Source organism: Falco peregrinus, chromosome 5 (assembly GCF_023634155.1).
Source record: "Falco peregrinus isolate bFalPer1 chromosome 5, bFalPer1.pri, whole genome shotgun sequence".
NCBI lineage: Eukaryota > Metazoa > Chordata > Aves > Falconiformes > Falconidae > Falco > Falco peregrinus.
The window spans coordinates 33790588-33817201 of record NC_073725.1 but is presented as its reverse complement, the minus strand read 5'-3'; the positions used below and the strand labels follow the sequence as shown (position 1 = coordinate 33817201).

The window sequence follows — 26614 nt, the reverse complement described above, 5'->3', positions numbered from 1 at the left end:
AACAAAATTATGGAAAAACAACACCACCCCCCCACCACCCCCCCCCCGCCCAACCTTCAAAGATTGAGGAGAATGCAGACAATCAGTTATTATTTTGTGACTGAAGGTAAAGATACAACAGTGGTGAGCCAGAGGTCACAGAAATGCTAAGAAGCGGTCCAGCCTAATGACATGCATGGGAGTAGCTGAATGAAACTAAGCAGTAATGGAAAGCAAAGAAATAAGGCCAAGAACCTTGTATCTTCCCTACATTCAGTATGGCCATGTGAAAATGAAAATGGTTACTTTAAAGAATTGTTCTCAGTCCTCCTTTACCACTGGATTAGAGCAATGAGTTAACAAAAAAAAAAAAAAAAAAAAAAAAATTTCTACCTGCAACAATTTTTTAATGAGTGAGACAAGTAGTTTTTAGGATTTTTTTTTTATTATTCTGTTTCATTTCAAGTAACGGTTGTTTTTCCTCAGATTATAGTTCTGGAGAAAAAAAAATACCACAAAATGTTTTGTTGTTTTGTTTTACCGTGTTGCTTTATGCTAACTGTTGATTAACAATCTAGTAACACTGAAACAAATGAGCTATGAGATTGGCTTTATACGTTAGGACAGCGCAAGCTTAAAGGTGCACAATGGCTGCCAGAAACGACAAAACAGCAGAGTACCCAGACATTAAATGATACTGCAAAAAAACCCTGCATATAAATGCAGGAGATTGAATATATACACTTTATACATAATTTGCATACCTCTGACATATGACATGCTAATCAAGGTTTGCACACATGCCTGCTTCTTAAATTTTTTTTATATGTTTTTATATAGCACCTAAGCACTGGCAAAGGCCTGACTCACTACTGCGTCACTGCCGTTTTAAGCATAACAGACAAGAAATCCAACAGCAGCAGCTACTCTAGGCAGAAATAATTAGGAGTGGGTTGTATTATGCTGTACATAGACATGATTTTGCAGAACTGTGTTGGGATTCTTATGGCAACAGTACAGAAGTTGATACCAACTCAATATTCTGTTGAACGTGCAAATCCTAAAAGCTAGGCTCAAAGTAACTATTTATTTGTACTGAAGTTTGGCGTTACATACCCCAGCAGGGTGATTCAAAGCACTAAAGGTAGATTTTTAAGGCTTTGAATAGTCAGAAGAGAGGGACGTTTACACATAGGATCCATAAAATTTACATGTGAATTGGCAAATGCAAAATAAAAGCCTGTGTGTGAACTCCACCTAACTGGAGCTTCAACATTCACATGCCTTTAAGAGGGTGGAGTGTAAGGACAGGTCCTTAACTGAGCAGAACTCACTTATATATAACATTGGTTATAGCAGTTACAGTGTTTGTCAGAAAGCTGGTCTTTCATTTCCTCCTTAAACTAAGAAATTTCAAATTTACGTTTCTCAGCATAATGCCTAGTCACCAACAAATAAGGCCATGTAGGTGAAAATGCATTCTAATACAATATGTTGAAACTAAGGCTTTTGGAGACAGAAATACAAGATTGCAAAGGACACAGGAAAAGAGTGAGAAAGAAGACGACATGAGTACTCAGCTAAAAGGAAGAGACGTGGTTTCCAGGCCAGTAGTGGTTCTTGCAGGTGCAAGCATTCAGTAGGTTTTTAGAGATGTGTGAACGCACAGAACTTCTCAGTCTCTTTCTTGAGCTTCTTTTCAGACATTTTACTTGAGGCAGGAAAGATATTCTGAGCTCTGCCACAAGATAGCAGGGATGAAACCCTTGCTCTGTGACTCCAATGGCAAACCAATGATTTAGGTGGAGTTGGGATTTCACTTCCACACCCCCACTTCACTTTAACATAGTCTCAAATAAGGCTATATTTCAATCATAATCTCCAAAGCTACAACCTACTATCACATTCTACACTAGGACTTTAAATACTCTCAAGGGAATCCACATTGGTGTAGCAGAAGTAGTATGACACAGAAATTATCTATATTGTATGCTGCCATCTCCTATGCAAATGATTCTTCAATGTTGATTTTTCTTGCAAAAATATTCACAGTAGCCATTGCAGAGATGTGCTAAGCAAATACAATAATTTAAATGTTTTAACACCTTAAAGGAACCAAGTAATTAAACAAATAATGACTACCTCTGTGCTTCTTGTACCTTGTAAGTAGGTTGCTTCAAATCAAGGAAAATTTACAGAAGAGTTCCTGTATGTAAGGGTAACCAGATCTGGCAAAATATTTTCAGTCCTCCCTTACACAGTGGCTGCATATTCTGATGAGGTTCATATCGTAGCAAGTCTCCAAATTCATTTATAAACAAGTCAGAATGAAAGAATAAATTAGGTTGTCATTTGACCAAAACTCCACTTTTCTAGACTTTCACTGAGAAGAGATAGAAATGGCATTATATGTTTTTTTTTCCTGCAAATCCCTTTGCTGTCCTGTAGTGTTGGGCTAGAAGGTATCTCGGGTTCCTTAAAACATTATTTTATTGCATTTGCTAAAATTGCATTCTGCTTTCTTACGTTATGCTATTGCACTGCGTTTTGTGGAGGAAGCACACAGCAGAAAGTTAAAAATTACTGTTTGTGCTGTATCTGGGATAAGAAAATAGCACAAATACTGCGCAGACAAACGACTGCTATCAGTGATATGTTACAAACGTATTTATTACCTACTTTTATTGTCACATTTTTAGACAGACAGCACTCTAGACATAAGTAAAGGAAGTTTAACTCATTTCTGAACTTCTAGCAGTTTGTTTCAACTTCTGCCTGTGTGAGTCTGACCCCAGAAATTCTGGTCTGCTCTCAGTTGTCAACACAACTGTTCTGGTTGTATTTGAATGCTTTGACTAGCTCTCATAGTAGTACATATTTCTATGCACAGACCAACAGGGAACAATTGGCATCTGCCATAAGATATATTTTTCTTCCAAGATTCAGCAGGCAAGCCAAGGAAAAACTATAAATCATTTCACACAGATTAATATCTCAACTCTTTGGCAGAGAAAGCCGTTATATCTGATAAAGTGACAGGATTCCCATCAGAAGAAGGGAACCATATCTTGCACTGGAGGAACATAACATTTTCTTAAAGCCCCATTAACCTCATGTGAGTCCACTCAGCTCTCGTCCCAAGATCATAAAAATAAGACTGATTGTCAGAGCAAGGATTTTAACATGGTGTCAATTGGGTTAGACATTCTGACGTTGCTTAGTGATAAAGGTAACAAAAAAAGAAGAGCAAAACTTCAGACAGTATACATGTTTTGGGTAACTGTGAGGTGAAAAGCATTCACAGATTAGCTCTCACACAGTATTAATTTACAGCTGATAATTCACCCAAAAGATTGAGACACACTTTAAAGAACACAAGATTTTGTGAATTAAAGCAGGATTTTCTGAATTACAGTGACACAAAAATGCCTTATCAATGTGATTGAATAATTATTGTCAATTGAATTACAGTGTATTCAGTATATTAGAAGAAACACTTAAAAGCGTTATATCCATCTTGTCAATACTTTATTTTACAACACCTAGTCCAAAATGTTCTTCTGTTATTCACTTATTTTATAATAATTAGGAAAACTTGATGATGGGCTTTTCCTTTTTTAACTGTCTGTCCATTTTATTTTTAGTCAAAACCAGAGGCCACTGCTGGTTTGTTGTTGGGTTGGGGTTTTTTTTGGCTTGTGGTTTGTTTTTTTGTTTGTTTGTTTGTTTGAGAGAACTATAAGATATTTGGTAAACTTTTAGACTGTGAAATATTTTTTATTTAATGTTATTCTGTTATGTCTGGGGTTTTTTGGCAACAAGATGGAAACAGAAAGAACTATGAATCAAAAAGCATCTCCTTGAAGGTAACTCTTAGGTGTTGCGTGGCTATTGGAATAATAAAAACGCAGAGATGTTACATAAAGACGAGAAACTGATGCAAAGGCTTTTAGTCTGGTGACAACTGCAGCAGCCCAGTGGGGTTTGCAAGTTTCATTTTAGGATCCTGAACAAACTAAGAATTTAAAAATTCTTCTAAAGGAAATAAGAATTGTGTCCATACTGAAGTAAAATAAGAGCATAATTTTATTCACTTTTTGCTTTTTAAAGTGAAAAGTCAGTTACATTACAATATTAGTTAATCACTCCATTAATGAAACAAAAATAATGAAATAAATTAATACCTTAGATTTCCTTTTGACATTCAAGCTCAAAATATTTTGACATTTATAAAGGTAAATCTGATTTTTCTCTGAAATGGGAATCCAGTGAAAAAATAGATGGATCAGGGAAGGAAAGTTCCTCCTTTTGTATATTTTGATGGAACAGAGGCTAAGGAATTTTTGGCTGCATGAAGGCCTCAATTTGCAAGGCTCAACTTTACAAAATAGACAGTTGGACTAAATCTTTCAGAATTTCTTGTAAGCTAATTTATATTGAGCCATTAAGAGAAAGATTGAGCTGGTTAAAAATAATAATAATAAAAAATAAAAATCACTGTTCAGAATATAGCCATGGAAAACAGTGATCAATGTAAATGAGATAAAAATTCCTTAATCTACATATGTATATATTATTGCAACAAGGTCATACTACTCGGGAGAAAGACCCAACACACACATTTTCCCCCCAAATCCTCCCAAGCTACCTAATATTAACGAGTTGTTGTTTTTTCCTTCAGTAATTAGACTGAATTTAAACATATGGAAGTGAAGTTCAGCTCAAATGGAATAGATCTTCCTTTATTTGCTTGCTTATGTTACACCATAAACATATAAAATATGTGCCCGAATCAAAGTTCTAGTCTTGACAATTCTGGAGGTAAAAGAGAGGTTTGAAATTCACTCATTTTTACTAAAAAAAATCCCCAACAAAACAACAAACTATCACACTCAAAAACTCCACGCTGCACCTTTTACAACAGCCAAGCTTAAGGCTGGGCAGAAATTACAGTGCTGATGCTCATTTTGCAAAGTCTGATTGCCTCACTGGGGGATATACAAATAACCACTACCTTCCTGCAGATACAAATAGATTAACAAAAAATTGTTATTATGTGTTCTGGTTTTGTACTTAATATAAAAAGACTGACAGGCCTGAATATTGACAACGTGTATTTTCTTATTGGCAGGCAGAATGTGGCCCATAAATATGAGTTTCACCAGAAGAGTAAGAAGCGTTCACTTCCCTGTCCAGAAAAGCTACTTATTTATGCAAATTGTTATGTTCCTTCACAGCATGAGACTTTGACACTTTGACCCTAGGTAAAAAATAGCCAAACAAACAAAAGTATATTTTAAATATGCTTATCAGCAGCTAAGTATTTTCAGTCATTATCAACCTCAGACTAAGAATGGACCTGAAAATTCACAGTCTTTTCTTCTCACTCAGTTAGACCCAGCAAATAATTTTCCACATTTATTAGAAATGGACACCTCACTATGAAGCTGCTGCTTTACCATCAACACAGCTACCGCATTTCTATAAATAACAAAGCCTGATGATTATCACTTACACTTCGTATGAGTCATATTTAAAGAGAGCCCTGAGGTGCTTCTCAGGTAGTCTCTTTGAATCATGAATCAGAAAGGAAAAAAGCAGCTTCTGAAATATCACTATACCCGTATTCTAGATGCCTAGAATGTATCGCTGCCTATTTATAGTTTCAAGCTGTCGGGCAGTTTCACATAATGGAAGTCAACGGTCAGAGAGAAGTTTCTCTGCTTCAGCTGCATTTGTAAAATTAAGAGAACTTGATAATGGGAAAGCTCCATCTGTATCTGTGCCACAGACACACAAATCAGAACAGGAAAGGTCAAACCTCCGTATTTCAAAATCAACTGAAAATCCATACCCTGAGCGCAAATGGGCTATAAGAGCCAGGAGGCTCCTCAGGGCACAAGCTGAGGCTGGGCAAACACCAGCAACTCTTGACAGGCCTGAAGAGAGTTTGTACCATCAGCCATTGCTGCACAGCACACCACCAGAACTTCACATGCTGTGGGTTTTAACCTATTACTTTATACCTCATTAACAGATCCAGCTTCCAGATCTCATCCACATTTTATTTATTTTCCAGCTAGGGCTCCAGTAAGGCTTTTACTCACCTCAGCAGGACCACAAGAAGTTTCCTTCCTTATGGATAGAGGAGAGAAAACAAAATGCTTTCAGACCTTATGGAGCTAGAGACAAACAGCAATTACCTGACAAGAAGCTGACACTTTCTTCACCACTCTTGCATAAAACATGGAGCAGTGCTTCTCAGGTCCACCTCAGCTTTCTATATCTATTTATTTATTTATTTTTGTACTAACTGCTCAGAAGTTAGGCAAACTGCTATTTGACAGCAAGGTAAAATGTCTTCTTTTTTTGAGACCATGACAATACTCAGAAAAAAACAAAAACCCTGGCAAGTCCTTAACCCATGCTTTAGTTCTCCTTTGCTCATGAGTCCTGCCATCACATGAGGCATTCAGTTATTCCTCCTCTTGGGCCTAACTCTTCACAAACAAACTTTCTCCCCATATAGGAAAGAAATACTACCCAAGTTTTTCAGCCCTAAATGGAAGGCAGGTCTCTAGATCAATCTAATTAATTCGCTTCCTTGGCACATTGCTGGTTGTTAGACCTCAGTGCCTTCACCTGGCTTCCCAAGCCCTGCACTGCCATTTCTGTGAGCTGCCATGGAGCAACCCACCCCTTTCACACATCACTTTGAGCACCTGCTTTATCATTCCTTAGCAGAGTTCTCTGATCTTCTGCTTCTTTGTCTAGAGAGAATTCTTCCATAACTTTTTTTTCCCTGGTTTTGTAGCCATTCTCTCTACTGACTCTTCTAGAGAGGTGAGGGACAACACTCTTCTGAAGTAACTGCTTCCCAGAAAGTCTTGGTCTTGCTATGATCCACCTCAAAATTACAAGCACAGAAGCTAGTTAGCTTTGAAGACAGTAAGCTGCAGAATAGCGCTAGTACCCTAAATCGCTAATATTCACTGAATAACTATAGTCTCAGCAAACAGATGTTAATCTATAGATTTAAAAATTATTTTTCTCCCTTTATTACAATAATTATACCAAATGCACATGTTCTTTGACTATATTACTTCTTATATTCTGAAACACGTTGAAGTCTATGACTTTTTTTGCCTTGAATAATTTTGGATATTAGCTAATCATTGTTGCAATTTATGTGCAATATTACAGAGTTGATAAGAGCGAGGAAGTTTTATAGAAAATCTACTTCTGCTTCAAAAACTAAAACTAAGTGCTTTTTAGCTCATCAAAGTCCTAAGCATAGCAGCATGTTACCTGATCAGGCATGCACATACACATATACACACCAATAAGCCCAAATTATGAGGTCTAACCCCCTAGCTTTAAATAATCGTGATGATATGCATACAAATATCTTGCAAGTACTGGAAACAGTAATTCTGTATTTGTCTCTGCAAGGAAAACCTCCTTCCACCTCCTTTTAACAAGAACTCATGTGAAGTGATAGCAATCCTAAACAATTTCAGAAATTCAGGTTTCTTCCTGAGATGTCATGTTCTTTCCTCAGCACATTGCCCAGCTGCAACGCTCGAATAGGGAGATGAAAAATTTGCAAATCCAGTGTCAGATATAATTCCTACATATTTGTAATTTCCATTTATATTGCAAACACTATTAATGAGGCCTTAAAGAATACTTCACTGTAAACAGTGGAAGGTATACAGCTACTACTCTTTAGTCAGTGCAAGAACAGTGCATCTATTTCAGCTGTATGAAGATACATGCAAATATGTTCCTTTGTTCACTTCACACGCCAATGCGTAATTTCATTATATCAATTCTGTGCATACTGAAGTGGGGAAAAAAATAAAGGAAGCCCCTCTGAAGTTCTCTTTCATTAAATCAAGCATTTTTCTTTCATACTATGTTTTACGTACTCTAAGATTTTCTCTTTATCATCAATACTTTCAACCTGAGCATGGTTTTAAATTATTAGAGGCCATACTAAAAAAAACCCCAATCAAACAAGATTAATAGAAAGACAGACAGTCACTGCTATGATAAGTGCCAATATAGTAAAATGGCTGCTCCATTATATTTTGCTACAGTGAGAATTTGATACATACTGACCAACAGATCTGATTTACCTTTTGTAAATCTAGCCAGAACTGTACGTAATTTTGATTACATGAACCCATCTATCCCTCTTCATATGAAAAACTGTGTTGTGAACAAATTGCTATCACAGACAGGCACATTTAAAACGGCATACGTTATTAGATAATAGCTTATGTATAATTTTATTTGTTTTCAGAGTTACAATGTTCATGAGATAATCATAGAGAGCACATTATATATTATTGTTAAACACATTTTTGCCACAAAAAGTTGACAGCATTGTTAGAAAACCCTATGTCAAGTTATGTGAAAATATTTATCACCTGTAACCATAATTTCATAAAACCAATGTACACTTTATGTAATACTATGTCAGCAATTTCCTTCTTTTTGCAAATACCTTTTGCTCTATACTTACGCATGTTTGCAGTTAGACAAGTGCATCAAATGCTTCTTTGTGTGTGTGTTTGCAATGCACAGGAAAATAATTAGTTTACTCCTATGGTAACTGTAATTATCAACACCACTGGACCCGAGAATGGGGAATTACAAGATCTTAATTTTAGCAAATAATTGCCCTTAAATTTTTCTACCTAATGCTGAACATAATGTTAATTGGTATTTACCTCCTAATGTTTACAGAACACAGACTGTATATTTCAAAGACATAATCCTTACCAACTATATATGACTGTTATTGTAGTGTCTATTACATAAATTAAGACTCTGCTGAATTCTTGTACTGAGGAACAAATGATAGTAACTTTATTTAAATACATGCACAGTACCGTGCACTACAGAATGATGAAGTACTAATGTTTTAATGTACGAATCAATAGAAAAATAGATTTAATAAATCATTAACATTTTAAAGTCTAGATAAAAATGGGATATCATGCATTTCAAGCAAAGTTTCTTCTTTTACTTGTTTGGGTCTTTTGATGAAATCTGAGAAATTAAGTCATGCAGAGCTGAGAAGCAGCTCACTGAACAAAGAACAATGTTAAGACTGCATAAAAAGTTTTTATTGAGACTGTTTATATGCAAGACTGAAAATGTTGCTTTTCTTGGACTTCCCTTCAACATTAGACAGTGCTGTGCAAACCTCAGACAAATCCCTGTATTATGATTTCTAAGCTGTTAGGAAGTCTCTCAGAGGGCTAAAGTCTCTCAGAGGGCTAAGAAAGTAAAAACCTGAGCAACTGCCTCCCCAAAATTGATAACAAGATTCCAGACAACAGACTACAAAAGGGGAACAAATAACAGTTTATCCTTTTCTTAAGAGATTAATTTAGAACATGAGTAAACTATAGATGGCATACATTTATAAATACTAATTTATAATAAATAAAATTGAATATGTTCAGATTTCCGATATTTAGAGTATGTGTCTATGTCTTAATATTTAGAGTACGTTTCTATGTCTATCAACTTATAAAACAAATGGAAAGTAAGCATTTACCTGGAATTAATTTAATGCTTTTTCCTACCCCAGCATTTGTCTGGACATTGCCAAAGTAATGAAAAGAACTGTAAATTTTCGACAGTGAGTCTACTCCAGTGAGCTTGATTAATTATGCATTAACCCATTTCTCTGAAGCATCCTTCACTAAATCTTTGGTGGAAAATGCACTTTATTAGGCATGAGCTTTGGTTATTTGTGTGCATACGCACTATGCTATCGGTCAATATGCAGAATGATTTAAAGTTTGCCATGTTACAGAGATGTATTGCTCATTAAAATAATTCTAGTGTTGCAACAAACAACACTGATGGCTAGTTTTGCAATTATTATTATCTTCACTTTTAGCATGATCTCCTTAGCCATATGGTTTTTGCTCAAAAGTTTTGCATTGACTTCAGATCCTGCAAAAACTTACACAAGAGTAATCACGATCATTTAAACACTGCACACATTATTAAATGTTTTCAGCAGGTACAGTTACTCGCATACATAGGAGTTATCAGAATAAGAGATAAGATTTTAATGTTTAACTGAATAAAAATATCCTCAGGGTAGAAATAAATGATAAAGTAAAAGTACAGGTGAATAAGACCTGTAATAAACTTTACTCTGAAACCAGTTTAATTGTCTATTGATGTGAAGATGTTTGATTCAAGAGATACTATTGAACCTGTGACATATGATCATTGTAGTAGAAAAAACTGAAATGGAAAAGTGAGAAAATCAAATAACCCATGGCATTCTTTTCCCATATTCCATGGCAGAATTAGCCCACAGAGTAGTAAATGGTAACGCATGCAACAAAAAATATGCTGTATCACTTTATGTAAAATCTGCTTTCATCATGCAAAAATGCCTACAAAACTGTGACAATATTTTTTTTCTAGTAGCATAGTTTTACATTAGCTCAGTTATGGAGACTCTTAAACCAAAATCCATGATTTTGCAAGTAGAAGATATTCTAAAATTCTTGAAAGATTTCCAGCATAAATATTCCAAAGCCCAACAAAGCTAATTGGTTTTCTAAAAACTAAACTACATAGGCTTATTCCTTGCTGTGATTCCTTGTTCTTTTGATGATAGAAGAGAAAAGACCGGTTTTTGGAGGAGGTCCCATCAACATGGGGGCTTGGTTCTTGTGAGTAATTTTTATCTGGGGGAAGAAAGAAGAAAAACAGAATTATCCATTGAACTAGTTCAATTCCAAGCATCTAAGATGCCTGAATTATTGTTGTATGCGACTACCAAACCTCCTTCATTTCATCAAAGATGAAAGGAAAATACCTGTATTTTTTATGAATGATATTACATTGCAGTAAACCAATCTGTGTAATCATTGCTTCCACAAATACTTTAAATTATACACTAAAGCAATATTTAAAATCATATGCAATAAAATACATGCCAATATGTGATCTTACTTTTTGAGTGTGGGATTTCTTGCTTGCTGTTAAATATTTTACATATCTACAAGATATATAAGAATTTAAAAGTTGGAAAGGACACACATACTGACAGACTAAACTGTTGCCTATTAGAATATAAACTATGTCTTTGTGTGCTTTATACACCTAATCAAGCTGTACTTTTCTTTTAACACAGGACACTGCTTAATTTAAAAATAACTATTATGAACGAAAGTCAAAAGTTAATACACAAAAAAAAGTCAAAAAAAATTAACTAGCATTCTAATTTGTTAATTAATTGTGAATATACTCGAATATTGAAGACTGTTTAAAACACTTTGTAAGACTGCTGTAAAGCCACCCGTTTTGATTTCTTTCATATCAAAGTACGAATCACCTTAAATGAGACAACCTTAAAGTAGATTATGTCTGCAATTTTCTCTAATTCAAGTCTAAATTAGAGAAGACATTTTATGAATGTATGCTATGCTCAAAGCTAATTGAAAGCAATTATCAAAGTGGCATTTTGTCTGTGACTTTAAGATACATTGTAAGATAATAAATGATTCTCATTATGTAATAAAAAGGTCACATCTTGCCTTTGGGCTAGTGACGCTAAGAGTTTTTCAAAAGCAATCCGAGACATTTTCTTTAGTGAACTACGACTAATACAAGAACCATCACTTATTAAATATCAGTTGTCACCTGCATAGTACCCACATCAGAGATGGGTATTTCTTTCAAAAAAGAAACACCACCTCATTAAAAACTGGAAAAATATATCTCTTAAAGTGCATACCTGACATTTTCAAGTTAAAATGAATATCCTTCACTTGTCATTCACTAATAGTAATGAAACAAAAAATGTATGTCACGTGGAAAGGCTCATTAAAATATAGATCAGGAGATTTCTTGGGGTGGAAATTTACTTTACAATATAAGGAGACAGCAACATAAAAATCTCAACAGAATGAGTGGGTGCGTTTAACTCTATTAGAGCCTTCACTTTACTCTTCAAATGCTCATTTCCATGCCACCTTAGTTCATTAGTCTCAAATTTCATACATGACCTCTTTTTGTCAACATTCCTCATTAGTATAACATTTAACATATGGGTTTTTTTTGGACACCTAGATGAATTCCACAGGGATAATAACTCTCTCTTTCAAAGATTGGCATCAACATATTTTCTCACAAGAAGTTCTGCTTCAGGCATCACTTAGGAAGCCAAATCTGTAGCTGGGGTAAATTGGCATTATTCCATTGATGTCACTTTGTATCAGCTGATGATCTGGCCCTGGAAAATCGCCTCAAGGGTTTTTGCAACTTTCACATGCTTCATAAGACATATCCTGGGGCTCAGGAATAGTGATGACATCAACCCGATCCTAAGGATCAATACATGAAGCAATCTGCAACTGCTGTGAGTGAATTTTTTGTCAGTTTTAAGGGTTCAGCTTATTGCAAGACCAGGCCATGATGTGGCAGTAGGAATGGGCTCAGAGTTTCCTTTCAGAAGTAAATCATAGTAGTTCCATCTTAAAGTGAATAAAAGAACAAGGCTCAAAAAATGGCTTTAGTATGAAGAGGTGAGGTAATGCTGAGACCCCATACAGATTGTGCATGTTGGATTGGGGTTGTTCAGTGCTGCCGAGGATGAGTGCAACTACATATTGAGAAAATGTTTATAATTTTTAATGTTCTTTTTTGGCTTGAGCCATCTGTTTTTGAGACCATGACCTCTTCAGTATGTTGCATCCTATCAGCTGAGATCAGCTAAGATGCCTGAACATGATTAAGCACTCATGTGCATGGGGATGGAGTCCTATATGCATTTCTCCAAGACATATTTCCAACTATTATAAATTGGCATGATTCCAGTGGTGTAAAATGTATTTTACATTCTGAAAATACAAAAATAAAGTGTAAAAATAAAATATTTTTTTTTACTTGTACATAGTAGTGTATGTTAACACTGCATTGGTTAACAATGATAACCATTCATTCCTTGTTTTCCTACTGAAAAAAACCCAACCCACATTAAAACATCTTATCTTTGGGTGATAAAAAAATCAGAATGTTTATCATACATGCTGGACTATTGCACTACTTTGCCTGAAATAGGCTAATTTTGTCTTTCCCTAGACTTTCAGGCACTGCATTTCTGCCCTGGACTCTCACTTCTGCTTCTGTCTTCACACTGGCAGCACTGCCAGAACTGGTGCTGTGAATCTGGGTGACAAGTGACAGTACACGCTTTGAGATGGGAAGCAGCACTAAGGGTGTCAAAAAGAGAAATAATGCTGTTGGTCAAAGTAGGACTGAACACTGAAAGTGCTGTATGGCAGACTGAAATAGACAAAAGAAACCCCCAAAACCCAAACAAGATAAAAACCTTTAATTCCAAGCAACCAGATTTTAGTTCGGTAAAAAAATGATACTTATGGCTGTATATAGATCCTGTGTGCATGTACATGGAGTGTCTAAAGAGTAACTTTTACCATTCAGTTTCTCTTTCAATGTGACAAGCAACCTTATGGGGATTTTTAGTAGAAGCACAATCACAAAAGCTTTAAATAAAACATATTATTTTTTTGATTCTCATTTTTCCTAGGTGAATCTGTGATTTACAAAACACACGAAAAGAAGACATTGCTCAGAGAAAAATTCTGAAAGTTCAAACCCTATCCACACATATTTTTAGAAACTGATGATACCCTGACAAACATATTCATGCAAATTGCTATGGAATTCTGGAAAATAATTTCTGAGATCACTTATCAGTTTAATTGAAAATATATAATATCTTACAGAAAATATGGATGACATTTAAAACCTAAATTAGAGGAGTGCCTGAAGTTCTGCTGGGGAAAAAACCCTTCTATTTGGCTTATTTGGCATACATTTATATTTAAAAATAGGCAAAATGAGGAAATAACAAAATTCTATTTAAGGGGAAACTAAATAACCATGTGAATTGCTAAGATTCCATAGATTTTTGTTGTAAGCCTGATACTCAACATTGCAGGCTAAACTTAAACTGTTGAAGCCAATGGCAAAACTCTCATTTACTCACTGGAGCAAGATTTTATTCTATGAGTTCATGATCACAGAAATTTAAAGGGCCGGTATATGTAATAAATAGGTTTAGTAGAAATATACTGCATTTGCAATTTCAAAGTCACCTTTCCAGTATTAGAAAATGTGTCCAGTGATGTATTCATGGGAAAGAGCACCAGATCTAATTAAAAAAGAGCATAATTCTTAAAGGAAGATATTTTAATTGCTCCCTATTTGTTGATAGCAAATTTTCTGATAAAGGAGACTGAATTTGTGATACTAAAGTTATTTATAAATGCATAAACCAGACATTTATTTGTTTCAGGAGCAGGTCAGAGTTTCAAAATATGCCTTGAAGCCACACTAATGCAATGCATCCGCTAAATGAAATGCACTGAAACCCAATAATTTTAGTGTGATAACTACATCTTTCAGTCAGTTTTGCTTTCATGTTCCTTTTTCTACCATATGTGCTGGTTACCTCCTTGTTCCTGACTTCACAGAATGCCTAAATATTTATTTTTAACACAGAACTTGGTACTATAAATACAGGTATTAACTACAATGTTAAATGACAATAGAAAACTGGAAACAGAGGTAATCACCTGTGTTTATAATATTTCAATTAATGTTAAAAAATATTTTAAGGACAGAGGAACAAAACTGATAGAAAAAACTTATAAAGTTGGATCTGTTAGGTTATGGTCACTTTTTTCCATGCTGTCTTCAGGGTTTGGATGTTGGTAGTTTTGAGAGTATGAGGGTTTTCCCACAGTCTAGATGTCTATATGCTGCTCCCCTTACAGGAAATGAAAGGATGCAACAACTACATATCACAGGAGTACCAAGTACCTTTATCTTCCTGAAGGTGATCAAAAGCTGCATTGGGTATCATGATATGAATAAGACCTATAGAATGTAGGCAATGCTAAACAAAATTAGCGTGTGACATGTGTTATGTGGCATTTTGGTTAAAATCTCTTCAGTTCTAGACTTAGTTGTTTTACGTACAGCGTTATGCAACACATCTTTTAAATAAATTTCTTAACAATATTATTGTGCAAAGTGCAATCAAATCTAATCAGTTTGGCATTAATTAAGCTCTAATAATATACTCTAGTCTCTCTCCTAAGTAGTATGATCCGTTTCCCCTTCACACAGGTAGATTGGAAAACATTACAGTGTCATCATAATTTTTAAACATACAGAGAAAATGACAGAGCTGCAAAATTAAAATAAATGATTAATGGCATTTTTTTCCTGTTTTGTACTAATAGGTATCACTGAGGTTTTAAATTAATAGAGCTGTCAAGCTCAGGGTTGTTACAGATCCAGTGCAGAACTAAAATGGAAATTATGCATTCCACAGACACCTAAAGATGACACTTTGGAGTATTTTAAATTTTAATTAGTGGATGCAATTGTTTTTCCCCCTTCTTCCCTAAAACCACTGCAAATTAATTGGCAATTAGTCACAACTAATTCTTTTCTTAACAATCTGGAAAGAAAGGTGCATTACATGTTAGAGTATTTGTCTGAGGTGCAGAAAGCACACATGCAGTAAATTGCTTTGTCAATTACAAAAACTACTCTTGTGAAATTACGGAAAAATATGCATAGGTAAACAAAACTAATTAACGTGCAGTGTACCTGTGAGCATGAAAAAAAAATGCTCAGCTGCAAAATAATGTGTTAGAAACTCATTAAATCATTCTGACCTCGAAACAGAAATGTATCCACATTGTTACTCAAAAGGGGGAAAAAATGCAGCATTTTAGTGTAACACCAAAAACTTCCTAGTAATTGACTTCAATTTATGGGTTAATTATGTAATAATTGTCTAATGTTCTATGAAAATCAGCCACCATATCTAGGTCCAAGTTGAGCTTTGCTCTAAAGAAGCAGACACAAAATTTTAAATTCTCCCATTATAAAACAACCGATAAGAAAATATTAATACATTCAGTGACACGGAAAGAAGATATTTTACATAGTCTAGAATACAGCTGCAGCTTCTTCATGCAGTCTGTGGAGCCAATGGTTCTACATAAAGGCAAATCTGTGACTCTCTTTTAGTTTTCTCACCCATCTCTGCTGTATAGCATTTATTAGTAAAAACTTTTTTGTTTTGGTTTGGTTTTAGTTCTTGTTTCTCTCTGGATTTAACTACGCAGGTAGGACTTCAATGAAACCTCTGTGCTCAGGCTCATCATATCTCTGGGGATGAAAAGAAAAGCCAGAGAGAAAGCATTCATTTCAAACTTATTTTTAAGTTGCATTCAAATTATAATATTTTGAAATATTATTTTGAGTTTAATTATTAAATGGCTTATTACAAATTTTCTTATCAGTAAATAATTCAAAAATATTCTGTGTTTCAGATGTCTGTGAAACTGTGTTTCTTGTAATCCATTAGGGTCAGCTCTGACTATGGATTTTCATTTTCGTTCCTTCATTTTGGAAATGTTCTTGCACTTTCTACAGACATTTCTGTCTTTTACTTTTAATCTAATGTTAGCAGCCTGACACCTAGATATGACGCTAAGCAAGTCAGGAATAGATGAAAGAACTGAAAATGCAGTTATTTCTAATTAAGATGGAATGTTTTTATGGATTTTTTTCAAAACAACGCTAATAATTTATGTAGCTAAATTGAAAGATGACTTTTTTTTTTTTAAAAAAAAATAAAATCCTGATGGCTAAAGCTAGAAGTTTATTGAATTAACTTGAGAGTCTTTGAAGTTTCATTACTATTAATGACCTGTTTGGAGATCAGGTGAAACGATAGATATCTTTCATGTTGCTATGTTTGTCTGGGAGAGCTCTGATAGAATTTCCTCTTCAGCTAATCAGACAAGATGTTTAACATAACATTATCATCTTTCCTTTTCCTAAACACTCCTCTATAAAAACAGTGAAAAGAATACAACTTGATGCTCAGATTCTGTATCTTATTATACTAGAGCAGAGTGACTTTGCCCGACACTGCAGTCTGCATGTGTTCAACATACTGAATGATTCTGGATGACAGATTTTTAAACCCAGCCACTCACATTTTTAAGTATGCATGGAACCTACAGGAAGGCATTCCTGCTCTTGTCTAGGGATGCTAGGTACATGAGTAATAGAAAATCATAAAAGACGCTAAAAGTAGTACACAATTTATTCAGTACTCAAACTGATCACAGGAATTAAAAAATCACAGATCACAGCTTCTGGGGAGTGACTGCATTATCTATTGTATCCTACAATATTTTCTCAGAGCCCACACTGTCATTTTGGGAGAATATGGTCTTTATATGTATGAGAAGGAACAGTTGTCAGCAACTCATGCTATTTGCATGAAACTTCTTACAGTCAGAAAAGAGAATTAGCAAAGATAAACTTGTTGATTCCTTCAACAGGAAATAATTTTCCTAGCCTGCATGTGTAGTCTTCATCCTATATGTAACAGGGATTTGACACAGAACTTGTTTTCCTTAATATGCATAATGGAATAGCAAATTTTTGATCAGGTTGAATTTGATTTCCTTAAAAATAATTTGAAAAATACTCTTATTTGTATAAAAATCTGAAGCAGAAAGAAAAAAGGACTTCTGAGCTTTACCACTTGACCTTGGGCAAGGGTTGATTCAATACCTGCTGACTATGTATTTCTTTCTCACTTAGCCTCTGTAATATTTATAGGTCAGTCCCTAAAACTACTCAACTCAAAATACACTGAAGCTTCTGAGATTACCATACCAAATATAACATGTTATTTCAACTTTCTAAAGGACGGTTGGAAAAGGAGAGACAGCAGTCTTATTTCAAGAATAGCTTTCTGGCTGTAATACTGAAGAACCAAAATCCTGAGGCTCAGCTGCTCTGTCTAACTGATGTACATAATCTGTGCAATAGAACAAAGTGCAGGGGTCTTTCCCCTAGAACTAGTGAGATGATATATCAAAGCACGACAGTAGCTTCTGTCCCTGAAACAATATAGGTAGTAAACTAATTAGTGCCTTCTCTCAGTATCCTATAACGTGTCCTACCTAACAAGAGGTAGCATGTGAATGTCCCCTCTTGTCTCAGTGCATGGTAGAAGAGTGCCAGCATCTTTATATAGGTTTCATTCCATGTAAAAGCTAGGGAAAGAAATCGCCTAAGAGGAGAAAAAAAAGGAAAACTCTCATGTTTCCTAAGAAACTAAACTAATTAATTTCTTTATCTGATCATCACACCTTTGTCCATTTGAAAACTGGTCAATAATCATTTGCTTTCAAGTAATTCTGGGAGAAAACCACAGTTTTGTCTCTAAAGAAGACAAAACCTCATGATTCTTACTTTGGCTTTCTCATACTTCTTTTTCTGGAATTTGAGCTCTTGCAGGTTCAAGTAACTGGCTACATAGCTGGATACACAAAAGATTTTATTTAGATTTTATGGGTTTCTTTCAGACTCTGCTTTTGGATACACATCACTGAGATATCATCCCAATACTTACGTGATCAAAACCACTTTGGCTTTCAAAGACCCCTGTGAAGCACACACTCAGAAACCAAATCTTAAACTTCTGTTGAGAGAAAAGTTAATGGCCACCTTCGTCATTGTCTCAGGAGGAATTCCTAGCTACTTTGCAGAGGACTTCAGAGAAAAAAACCTCTAGAGTAGTTAGAACTGGTGGGGAGGGAAGAGGTTGGACCATACATGTATCCCAATCTGTTTTCTACATTTTACAAAGGAAAAAACATGTACAATATTGCAAGGAGCAATTGCAAGAAATACATTAAGGTCCATAGCAAAGAAGAAAAAAAAATCATGAAAAATGAATAATACAACATAAAATAATAATTCTATATCTAATTTCATAGAGGTGCAGTAGTATAGACAAATAGTTCATGTATTTTCTTCTCAGAAGAAATAAATATATTCAACAGTATGGTTTTCTTATGTAATACAAAGTATATGCTCTTAACAATGGCATAGTAGAAAGGATGGGTTCCTCAGAGAATTATATACAATTTCTATCTCCTTTAAAATGGTACTTAAACTGGACAGCAGTAATTATCAGTAATAATTTACTGTTTCCTCAAGGCAGTAATTTAAATGTAAGAACTGTCTCTTTTTCCAGATTTTCCCTCAATTGTGCAGGCAGCTTCTGCTAACATTATCAATCAGATAGCAGGGATTTTGCACAGAGCAAGCAATCAAGACAAAAGAAGCACATGTTATTGCCAGCATCCTTCCATAAGTTCTCTTCTGTAATTTGGCAACTGAAAAATTACATCTTTTTCTTGAACAACTAACTGCTGAGTTCAGTACTGTTCCTCTGCGCTGAGCCATCACTGTAGAAGAGGTAAAGATAATGATATCTCTTAACTCCAAAAGGTTTCCTGGAATAAATCTCATAAAATTCCCACTGTTCTGCCTTCACACAGTGTGTGTTCACATGGTTCTCCTGTCACTGCAGCATGTAAACGCTTACTATAGAGAATTAGAGTTCAGGCACTCTCCCTGCTGTTCAGCTGTAATCCATGATGTATCTAGTAAACATGAACTATCATAACCCTTTTCTGTCATCCTTACCCATGCATTATCAGCTGCCACACCTGTTAGCACCTTACTAAAAGTGCTCCCTTTTACTTTTTTGTATAGCTTTTAATTCTACTACAGACATAAAGCTCATGAAAGTGATCCAGTATCCTGGTTTGGAGAATTACTCCCATCTGTAGTAGGATTTTTTTCCTTGTCACATTACTGTTTGGTCACACTTACAAGCTGAAAGGCTACAGCTATTCACCTACTTAAAAACACAGGTCTTCTTTATGGAAACAAAATTAGTAAAATTGTCTATTAAAACATGTCACTAAGACTAAACTCTACAATAAGGAGCTTAAATTTCTTCAACGTCTTCTCCAAATGCTCAGAGAGAGATGAAAATTGAGAGTTCTTAGAGATATACCTTTCTTGTCTTGCCTGTAAACAATTACACAAAGAACCTCCTCTGAGCAAGCTCCTCCCTATCCTAGCCTATCCTAGCCTAGCCTAGCCTAGCCTAGCCTATCCTAATTGCTGTTTGCCTGCTCTCACTTCATATGTGTGGGCACTGAAACAAAAGACTATGTAATTTCCTTCATTTCTCCTTTAAACTGTAAGGATTTTTGAAATATTAATTCCACTGTATAATTCAATCAGCAGTCAAGGCTTGAGCTTTAAATAAAACCTCCTTGATATGAACTCTCAAAAGCACAATGGAAAATCTTCCTAAATTTTTACATAATAATTAGTTACTTTATACATTTCAGCATCAAAACCAACATTGGCTTTTCCTCCGCAATACTGACAAGAAATCTTATAAAACATCATAAATAAGTGATCACATTGGATAAAGGGATGCTGGGACTGCACCCTTTGCGTCTTTTACAAATTTTTGAAATAAATGTTTTTTTATTCCATCCTAACCTTTGGGAAAAAACAGCACAATAAACTGAAAATGCAGTGAGTGTTGAACTATATAGTAACTATGTGAAAACGTTCTTAAGTAAATTGAGTTAATGCTGATGACAATGGTTGTCTTTTAAACCAAAAGATTCTCTTTCTATCACTAAAAAAGAAGTGGAAGTAAATAAATCAGTTTATTTTTCTGTCTACTGTAATTTTTTTTACTCATTGATAAAAGGTTCCTAATCTTTTTTTCTTTTTTTTTTTGCTGAGCCTTCTTCCCAGAGATAACAGTACCCTTACCGTGCAAGGAGTTTGCATCCAAGGTTCCCCATCTATCTGCATAGGCAGAGACTTGCTGGTCCTGAAGGGATATATTTCATAGTATAAGAAACAGTAAATGGACAACATTGATAAATATATTTATTAAGGAGGCATATATGTGATGGCACACAAATATAAACCTGATTTATCCCTAAGCTTCTACGTAATCTCCAGTACAACCAAACATGCTTACAAAAGTAACCTAGTCACTTAGTAGACTCAGTTTGATTTTCAACACACAAAGCAAAAACATTGCAAACGTTCACACATCTTGCAAGTAATACACTGCTCTCTCAAGGGAGAATAGTTTGTAATTTGTGAAATAAAGAATGAATTATGCAAGAACTTCAGGAATAAACCGTATTAACTGAAGAGACAAAGCAACCTCTGCTATATTTTATAACTTAGACTGACAATTCTAAAGGAAATAAATAAATTTTAGCTCTATCGTAAAAATTTCTTAGAAGCATAAAATATGTTTTTGCACTTGTGTTTAACTCTAGGTTAGACAGAGTAGTCACATAACATGACAGTTATACTATATTCAGAGTCTTTACCATGTTATAAATTTAAATTGTTAGTAAAGGGGCACTGATTTTAACATAAACCTATAGCCGGTGTTCCCTGTCTAGTTTCAGATACCACATTAAGAACAGTATAGACAAATGAAAAAGAAAAGAAGAAAAAAAGGATGATCTTTTGGGGTCTTTTCCAACCTTATATTTCTGCATTATAATAGTTTCCATACAAGACTGTTAGAAATAACATAGGGTGAATAAATCTAATAATGGAAAAATGAGTCAACCGAGCACTGATACTGGTCAATGGAAATTCTGGCTCGGACATTATTTGAAAACAACCAACTGTCATCTATGGCCGTAATGTTCAATGAACTCTCACTTTATAGGTTTGGAAGGGTTCTGAATCTTTTGCAGTTGTGGTCCTGCTGATGTGGGATTAGAAAAAATATCTCTTGGTATCCAGAGAAGTTGTAATAATTCTGTGAACTTTTTTCTCTTCCTTATCTACATGAGAAAGTACTTTTGAAGTCAACATCACTCAGTCCTTGAAGATAGTCTCAAAAATATGCCAGGCACTTTGGCAAATCCTGCTTTTATTGCTGCTTTTTGTTCTATACTAATTTTAGGCTTTTGGGGCTTATAATTTTATTAAAATTTTGGAAAATTCTTCATGAGAAATTCTTCCTGAGGAAGAGCTGACCATCTCTACCTTTTCCAGTCCTTATCTAATCCAAAAGTTAGAATACTTATTTTCTTCTTGAGTCCTAATCCAAGTTTCCGCTATTCTGAATGTTCTGGTCACTTTTAGCATAGCAATGACAAGCACAACTAAATTAGGGTGCTCCACCATTAGTGGCTTACACATGCCGACATATTTAATAATAGTGACTTGTCAGTGTTCAGTAAATAACAAATAAATTAAAACCAGAGCACTTTGACTTCTACAGATCAAAAAAGCGCTTTACAAATACTAATTACATGCTACTATTCCCTGGTGAGGTATGCATTGTAAATGGGTTAAAATGTGTCAAAGTAATGTTAAATGACCTTTTGCTCAAAATTGCACGGAGTGTACGTCAATATTAAACCCCAAGATATTCATGCTTTACTCCTCCTGCTCCAACTGCTTGACAACATTTTTTCATAGGATGAAATGACAGTTGAATACAATATGTGAAGACTGAATGTAAATACACTTTTCCTAGTTTTTTGACACACTTAAAGGAACGAAGATGTATGGGCATAAAAATATAGATGGCACAGATATATTTCACATACAAAAATGATACTTTCACAAGAAATAAGTACAGTAATTATGACTATTAAACTACTAAAGAAAGTGAACTGATGATATATAAAACTTTACTGTTTCACTACAGCAATGCAGTGCAAATTAAAGCTGGTGATACCTGATGACAACAGATGAGCACTGAGCAAGCCGTCTTCCAGCACTTTTCAGACCTGTGTATATCTGTCCCATCTCCATGGCTCCTTCCAGACCAACCACTTCCATAAGCTGGTCACTTAGATCTGCGAAAATTGAAATAAGCCACATTTTATCTAGACAGTAATTTGACAGTGGTCATCCTGATTAGCAGGAATTGTCAGATCAGCTGATAATAAAAGATGTGGAGACCAGAACTGGCAAAAATGATTCCCAAAAAGTGATTGTAGCTTTAAGGTTGGACACATGTGGGTCTGTTGTCACAACATTCTGAAATATCCTGACAAAAAATGATTCTAAAATACAACAACAATATCCATGGTTTATTTTAACACATAAATATTGAACAAATAATCTTATTACATGAGAAAATAGGACAGGCTCCTTCATTTAGGTTACCTGACACTCATAGGATGAGATGTTTGCAGGTTAGAAATTTATGCTGTCCATTGTCCATTAAAGAAGAAAAGTCAGTGGTCCAGACTGTATTGGATTCTCTTCTATACAACACTTTCAAGATGACAGGTATTCAGCCTTTGTGCGCATGCATTATTGTATCCTTAATTATGAGACCACATATTATTTTTTGCATTGGATTTTGGCTCAATTAGTGCACAGTTTCAATGCAAAAAGGGCAAAAACATACCTTATATCAGCAGCTATTGATCTAGCTTTCCTAAACTTTGTAGTGCTTGTTTACACCCAGATACATATGTTTCTTTCACACTGCTTTTTCACTACATATCATTTTGGCATAAAACTTAAAAAAATATTTAAATAAATAATGTGCCTGGCAAAATAAATGTTAGCATGCTTGACTTCAAGGAGCAAAGACAAATTTTATCTAGAATCTCAGATGTAAACAGAGATACAACCAGAAACCTAAACAGTAATGTAGCAGTCGGGTTTGAGAAGCAAACAAGCAAGGTAATGAAATATCCAGAATCAGCTAAGGTGTTTTATATGAAATGTCTTATATTCTCCTGTTTAAATACATGTTGCCAAGACCAAATGGACAAGAAAAAGAAACTTTTTTTTAGCTGTAGATGTATTTTATAGAATGGCTGTTAATATCCATGTTTCCAAAAGGTACATTATTCAGTGAAGCACAGCAATGAGCCAAAATGTTAGTCTATCATCACATCAAACAAAGGAGACTGCATTACTCTTTGTACATTTTAAACCCTTCAACCTTTAATGAAGGTAGAATTTAATGCTAATTATCATATCTATGAGGCCAGACCAAAGTTTCAAAGAGAGTCTCTTCTGCTCACTTCTCTGGGCTTTCAGTGAAGGTAATTAACTGAAAGAAGTACTGTGATGGGTGTGTGTGTGTGTGGTGGTTTTAAGTATTAAAAGTAAATAGGATTTGTGGTTTGGATTATTCTGCTTCCAACCAGAAAACCTGATACAATCCAAAGCCTTTGTTTATCTTCTTATATTTCTTACTATTCTTTGTTATTTTCATTTTCTCATCACAGTAAGATCAGTTCCATATAATATTAATGAAGTAAAAATAAACTCTATTCATTCCTGTTAAGGAAAAAAAATAAGATGGACAAAGGTTAAAAATATATGATATGATTAATTTTAGCTATGCATTTTTATAGTTTGCATCCTTGTAACGCATGTAAACCCAATTTTGTAGGTCTGGCTTTCTGCTGAATTGTTTTTCTCCTGAAATGTTTTCCTTAAGTTACCCACTTTTAAACTTAACTCAGATTTAAACAAATTCTGCTTTTCTTGATAGCCCCAAGGATTTCAATGAGAAAGTCATACTCATTTGCAAAAGTTATTATATTATAAAAGCACACAGACCTTTATAGATGTACTAAATCATTAAAATGTTTCCAGCTAAAGAAAACACCAAATTCCTATTCACTGGGTTATTAGAAAATTATTATTTTTTAAAGGCAAGAATAATTAAGAACAGATTTTTATTACTGACAGCTCAGGCAACATATGCAAGATTCAGAATACTGACATCTGCAGTGATATAAATTTGATGCATCATTCTTCAATAGCTGAGAGATTAGTGCCAGTAACAGCAGGTGACTAAGGGCCAAATCCTGCCCTTTGATCTATACCACACATCTAAAAAAAATGTGGTATGTTAAGTATTGGAAGATGGAACTGAACAATACTCTTATCTACCAAAAAAGCGAAGCCTTCACAGACTTCAAAAACTTTGCATTTGCAGTGGCATATTCCCAAGTTGGGGTTATTTTAGGCAAAATATGAATATTTTTAGAATCAAACTTAAATTAGACATAAACTTGCTTCAGAAGCAGTAAGCTAAAGCAAATGTAACATGCAATTATTAGTTTAGGGTTAGTTCACGCTCTTGCCTTTGCTAATATATTTGACCTTATGCTTTTGCATAGTCATATCCATTTCAACAAATCCTTGAGGTATATTGACTTTGACAACAAAGAGTGAGCAAAAGTGAAAAATGGAGTGTGTATTATAGTCCCATTCTTTAAAGATGCTACATGGCTATAAGTACACGGGTTGAATATAAAGGGTCAAGACATCAATGATTACATTTGTTCTTAAAAGGTCCTCACCAAAGATTCTGAAAGAGACTTAGCTCTGTTCAAAGAGATCAGATCTTCTATTAAATTAAAAGATAGGAAAAGAGTCATTCTCCATTCTGATGGAAGGTTATCACTGATTTCTCAGAAAGATCTGTGCTGGCCTCTGTGCTGCTCAACATACACCCCTAAATAATCTGGAAATAGAAGTAGATAGTGAGTTACTGACGGTTCAAAGTAAAGAAAAAAGCCAATTATAAAAAAAAAAAAAAAGAGAAATTTTACAGTACTAAGTAATGGGGCTATACAAAGGCAGAAAATTAATTACATGTAACAATGTCCATGAGGAAAAACAGAGATAACTGCATATGACATAGCTAACTACAGATGTGTAGACTATTATATGCGTATATATTACATTTGAAAGTAAGTATGGCGTGTCTGTGTTTATATGTCCATATATATACGTATATTTCTTTTGCTTGGCTGCAATTAATACTGTCACGCAGAAATTAACACTATGGAATTACTGTAGCTACTTCTATGAAAATGTCAGTTCAGTGCTCAACAGTGATCAAATATCATCAAATATTATGATTGGTTCATCCATACAGTATGGAGTTTGTAGTTCCAGTCTACTCAGCAATGCACAGGAAGATATAAAATAACTGGAAATGACAAAGGAACAAACATGATAATAATAGGGAGCAGCTTCTGTATGAAAACAAATTAGACTAGGACCCTTAATGAAGTGAGGAGATGAATGGAGGAAAGATGAGAAAATAATGAGTGTCATGGAGTAGGCAAAAACAGTATTATAATTTGTTATTTCTCAAAATGCAAGAGCTAAGCAGTTTCATAGCAGTTCTAGAACAAGCAGAAAATTCTTTTTACTTAATACTTTGTTCTACCATGATGCCATTCTAGACTTTGAAATCCCCTAAATCAAAATTAATACATATTTGGTAGGATGTCTTAATGGAAGAATCACTGTATGTTCGCTCTATTATTCTTTATTTCTAATCATGCGATGCAGGCTGGCATTAGGTCAGATACTGAGCTACGTGAACTTGTGGGTTGACCGATTATCACTGCTTTTGTTGTCTGCTTATACATCTTACAAATTGTAGACCAGAATAATGAATGCTGCTGTTTGCTAAACATCATTCATCACTTTAACAGCTTATAACGCGGACTTTTCCATGACATGTATCCCAACTGTTTTAGAGACCTAATTCAGAAAATCACTGCTTTTTGATCCTTAAATTTTGTTCTGAAGTTACACACTTGTGTCTGCACCTCTGTGTGTCTCCACCAACTACGGAGTAAAAAAAGCATCGCTTTTT

The 26614-nt window shown here is 34.7% G+C and overlaps 1 protein-coding gene across 2 annotated transcripts in view; it reads right to left on the bottom strand.

Annotated features, from left to right (window-relative positions):
• Positions 1-8271: 8271 nt before the first annotated feature.
• The window catches only part of DGKB (diacylglycerol kinase beta), a 363732-nt gene continuing 345389 nt past the window's right edge, over positions 8272-26614 (bottom strand). For both annotated transcript variants that reach the window (XM_027777058.2, XM_027777059.2), the window contains 3 exons: positions 22700-22820; positions 20749-20809; positions 8272-10709 (listed from right to left, as the gene is read on the bottom strand). In XM_027777058.2, the coding sequence (XP_027632859.1) occupies positions 10602-10709; positions 20749-20809; positions 22700-22820 (290 nt within the window). In that variant the 3' untranslated portion in view covers positions 8272-10601. The remainder of the gene's footprint in view (positions 10710-20748; positions 20810-22699; positions 22821-26614) is intronic.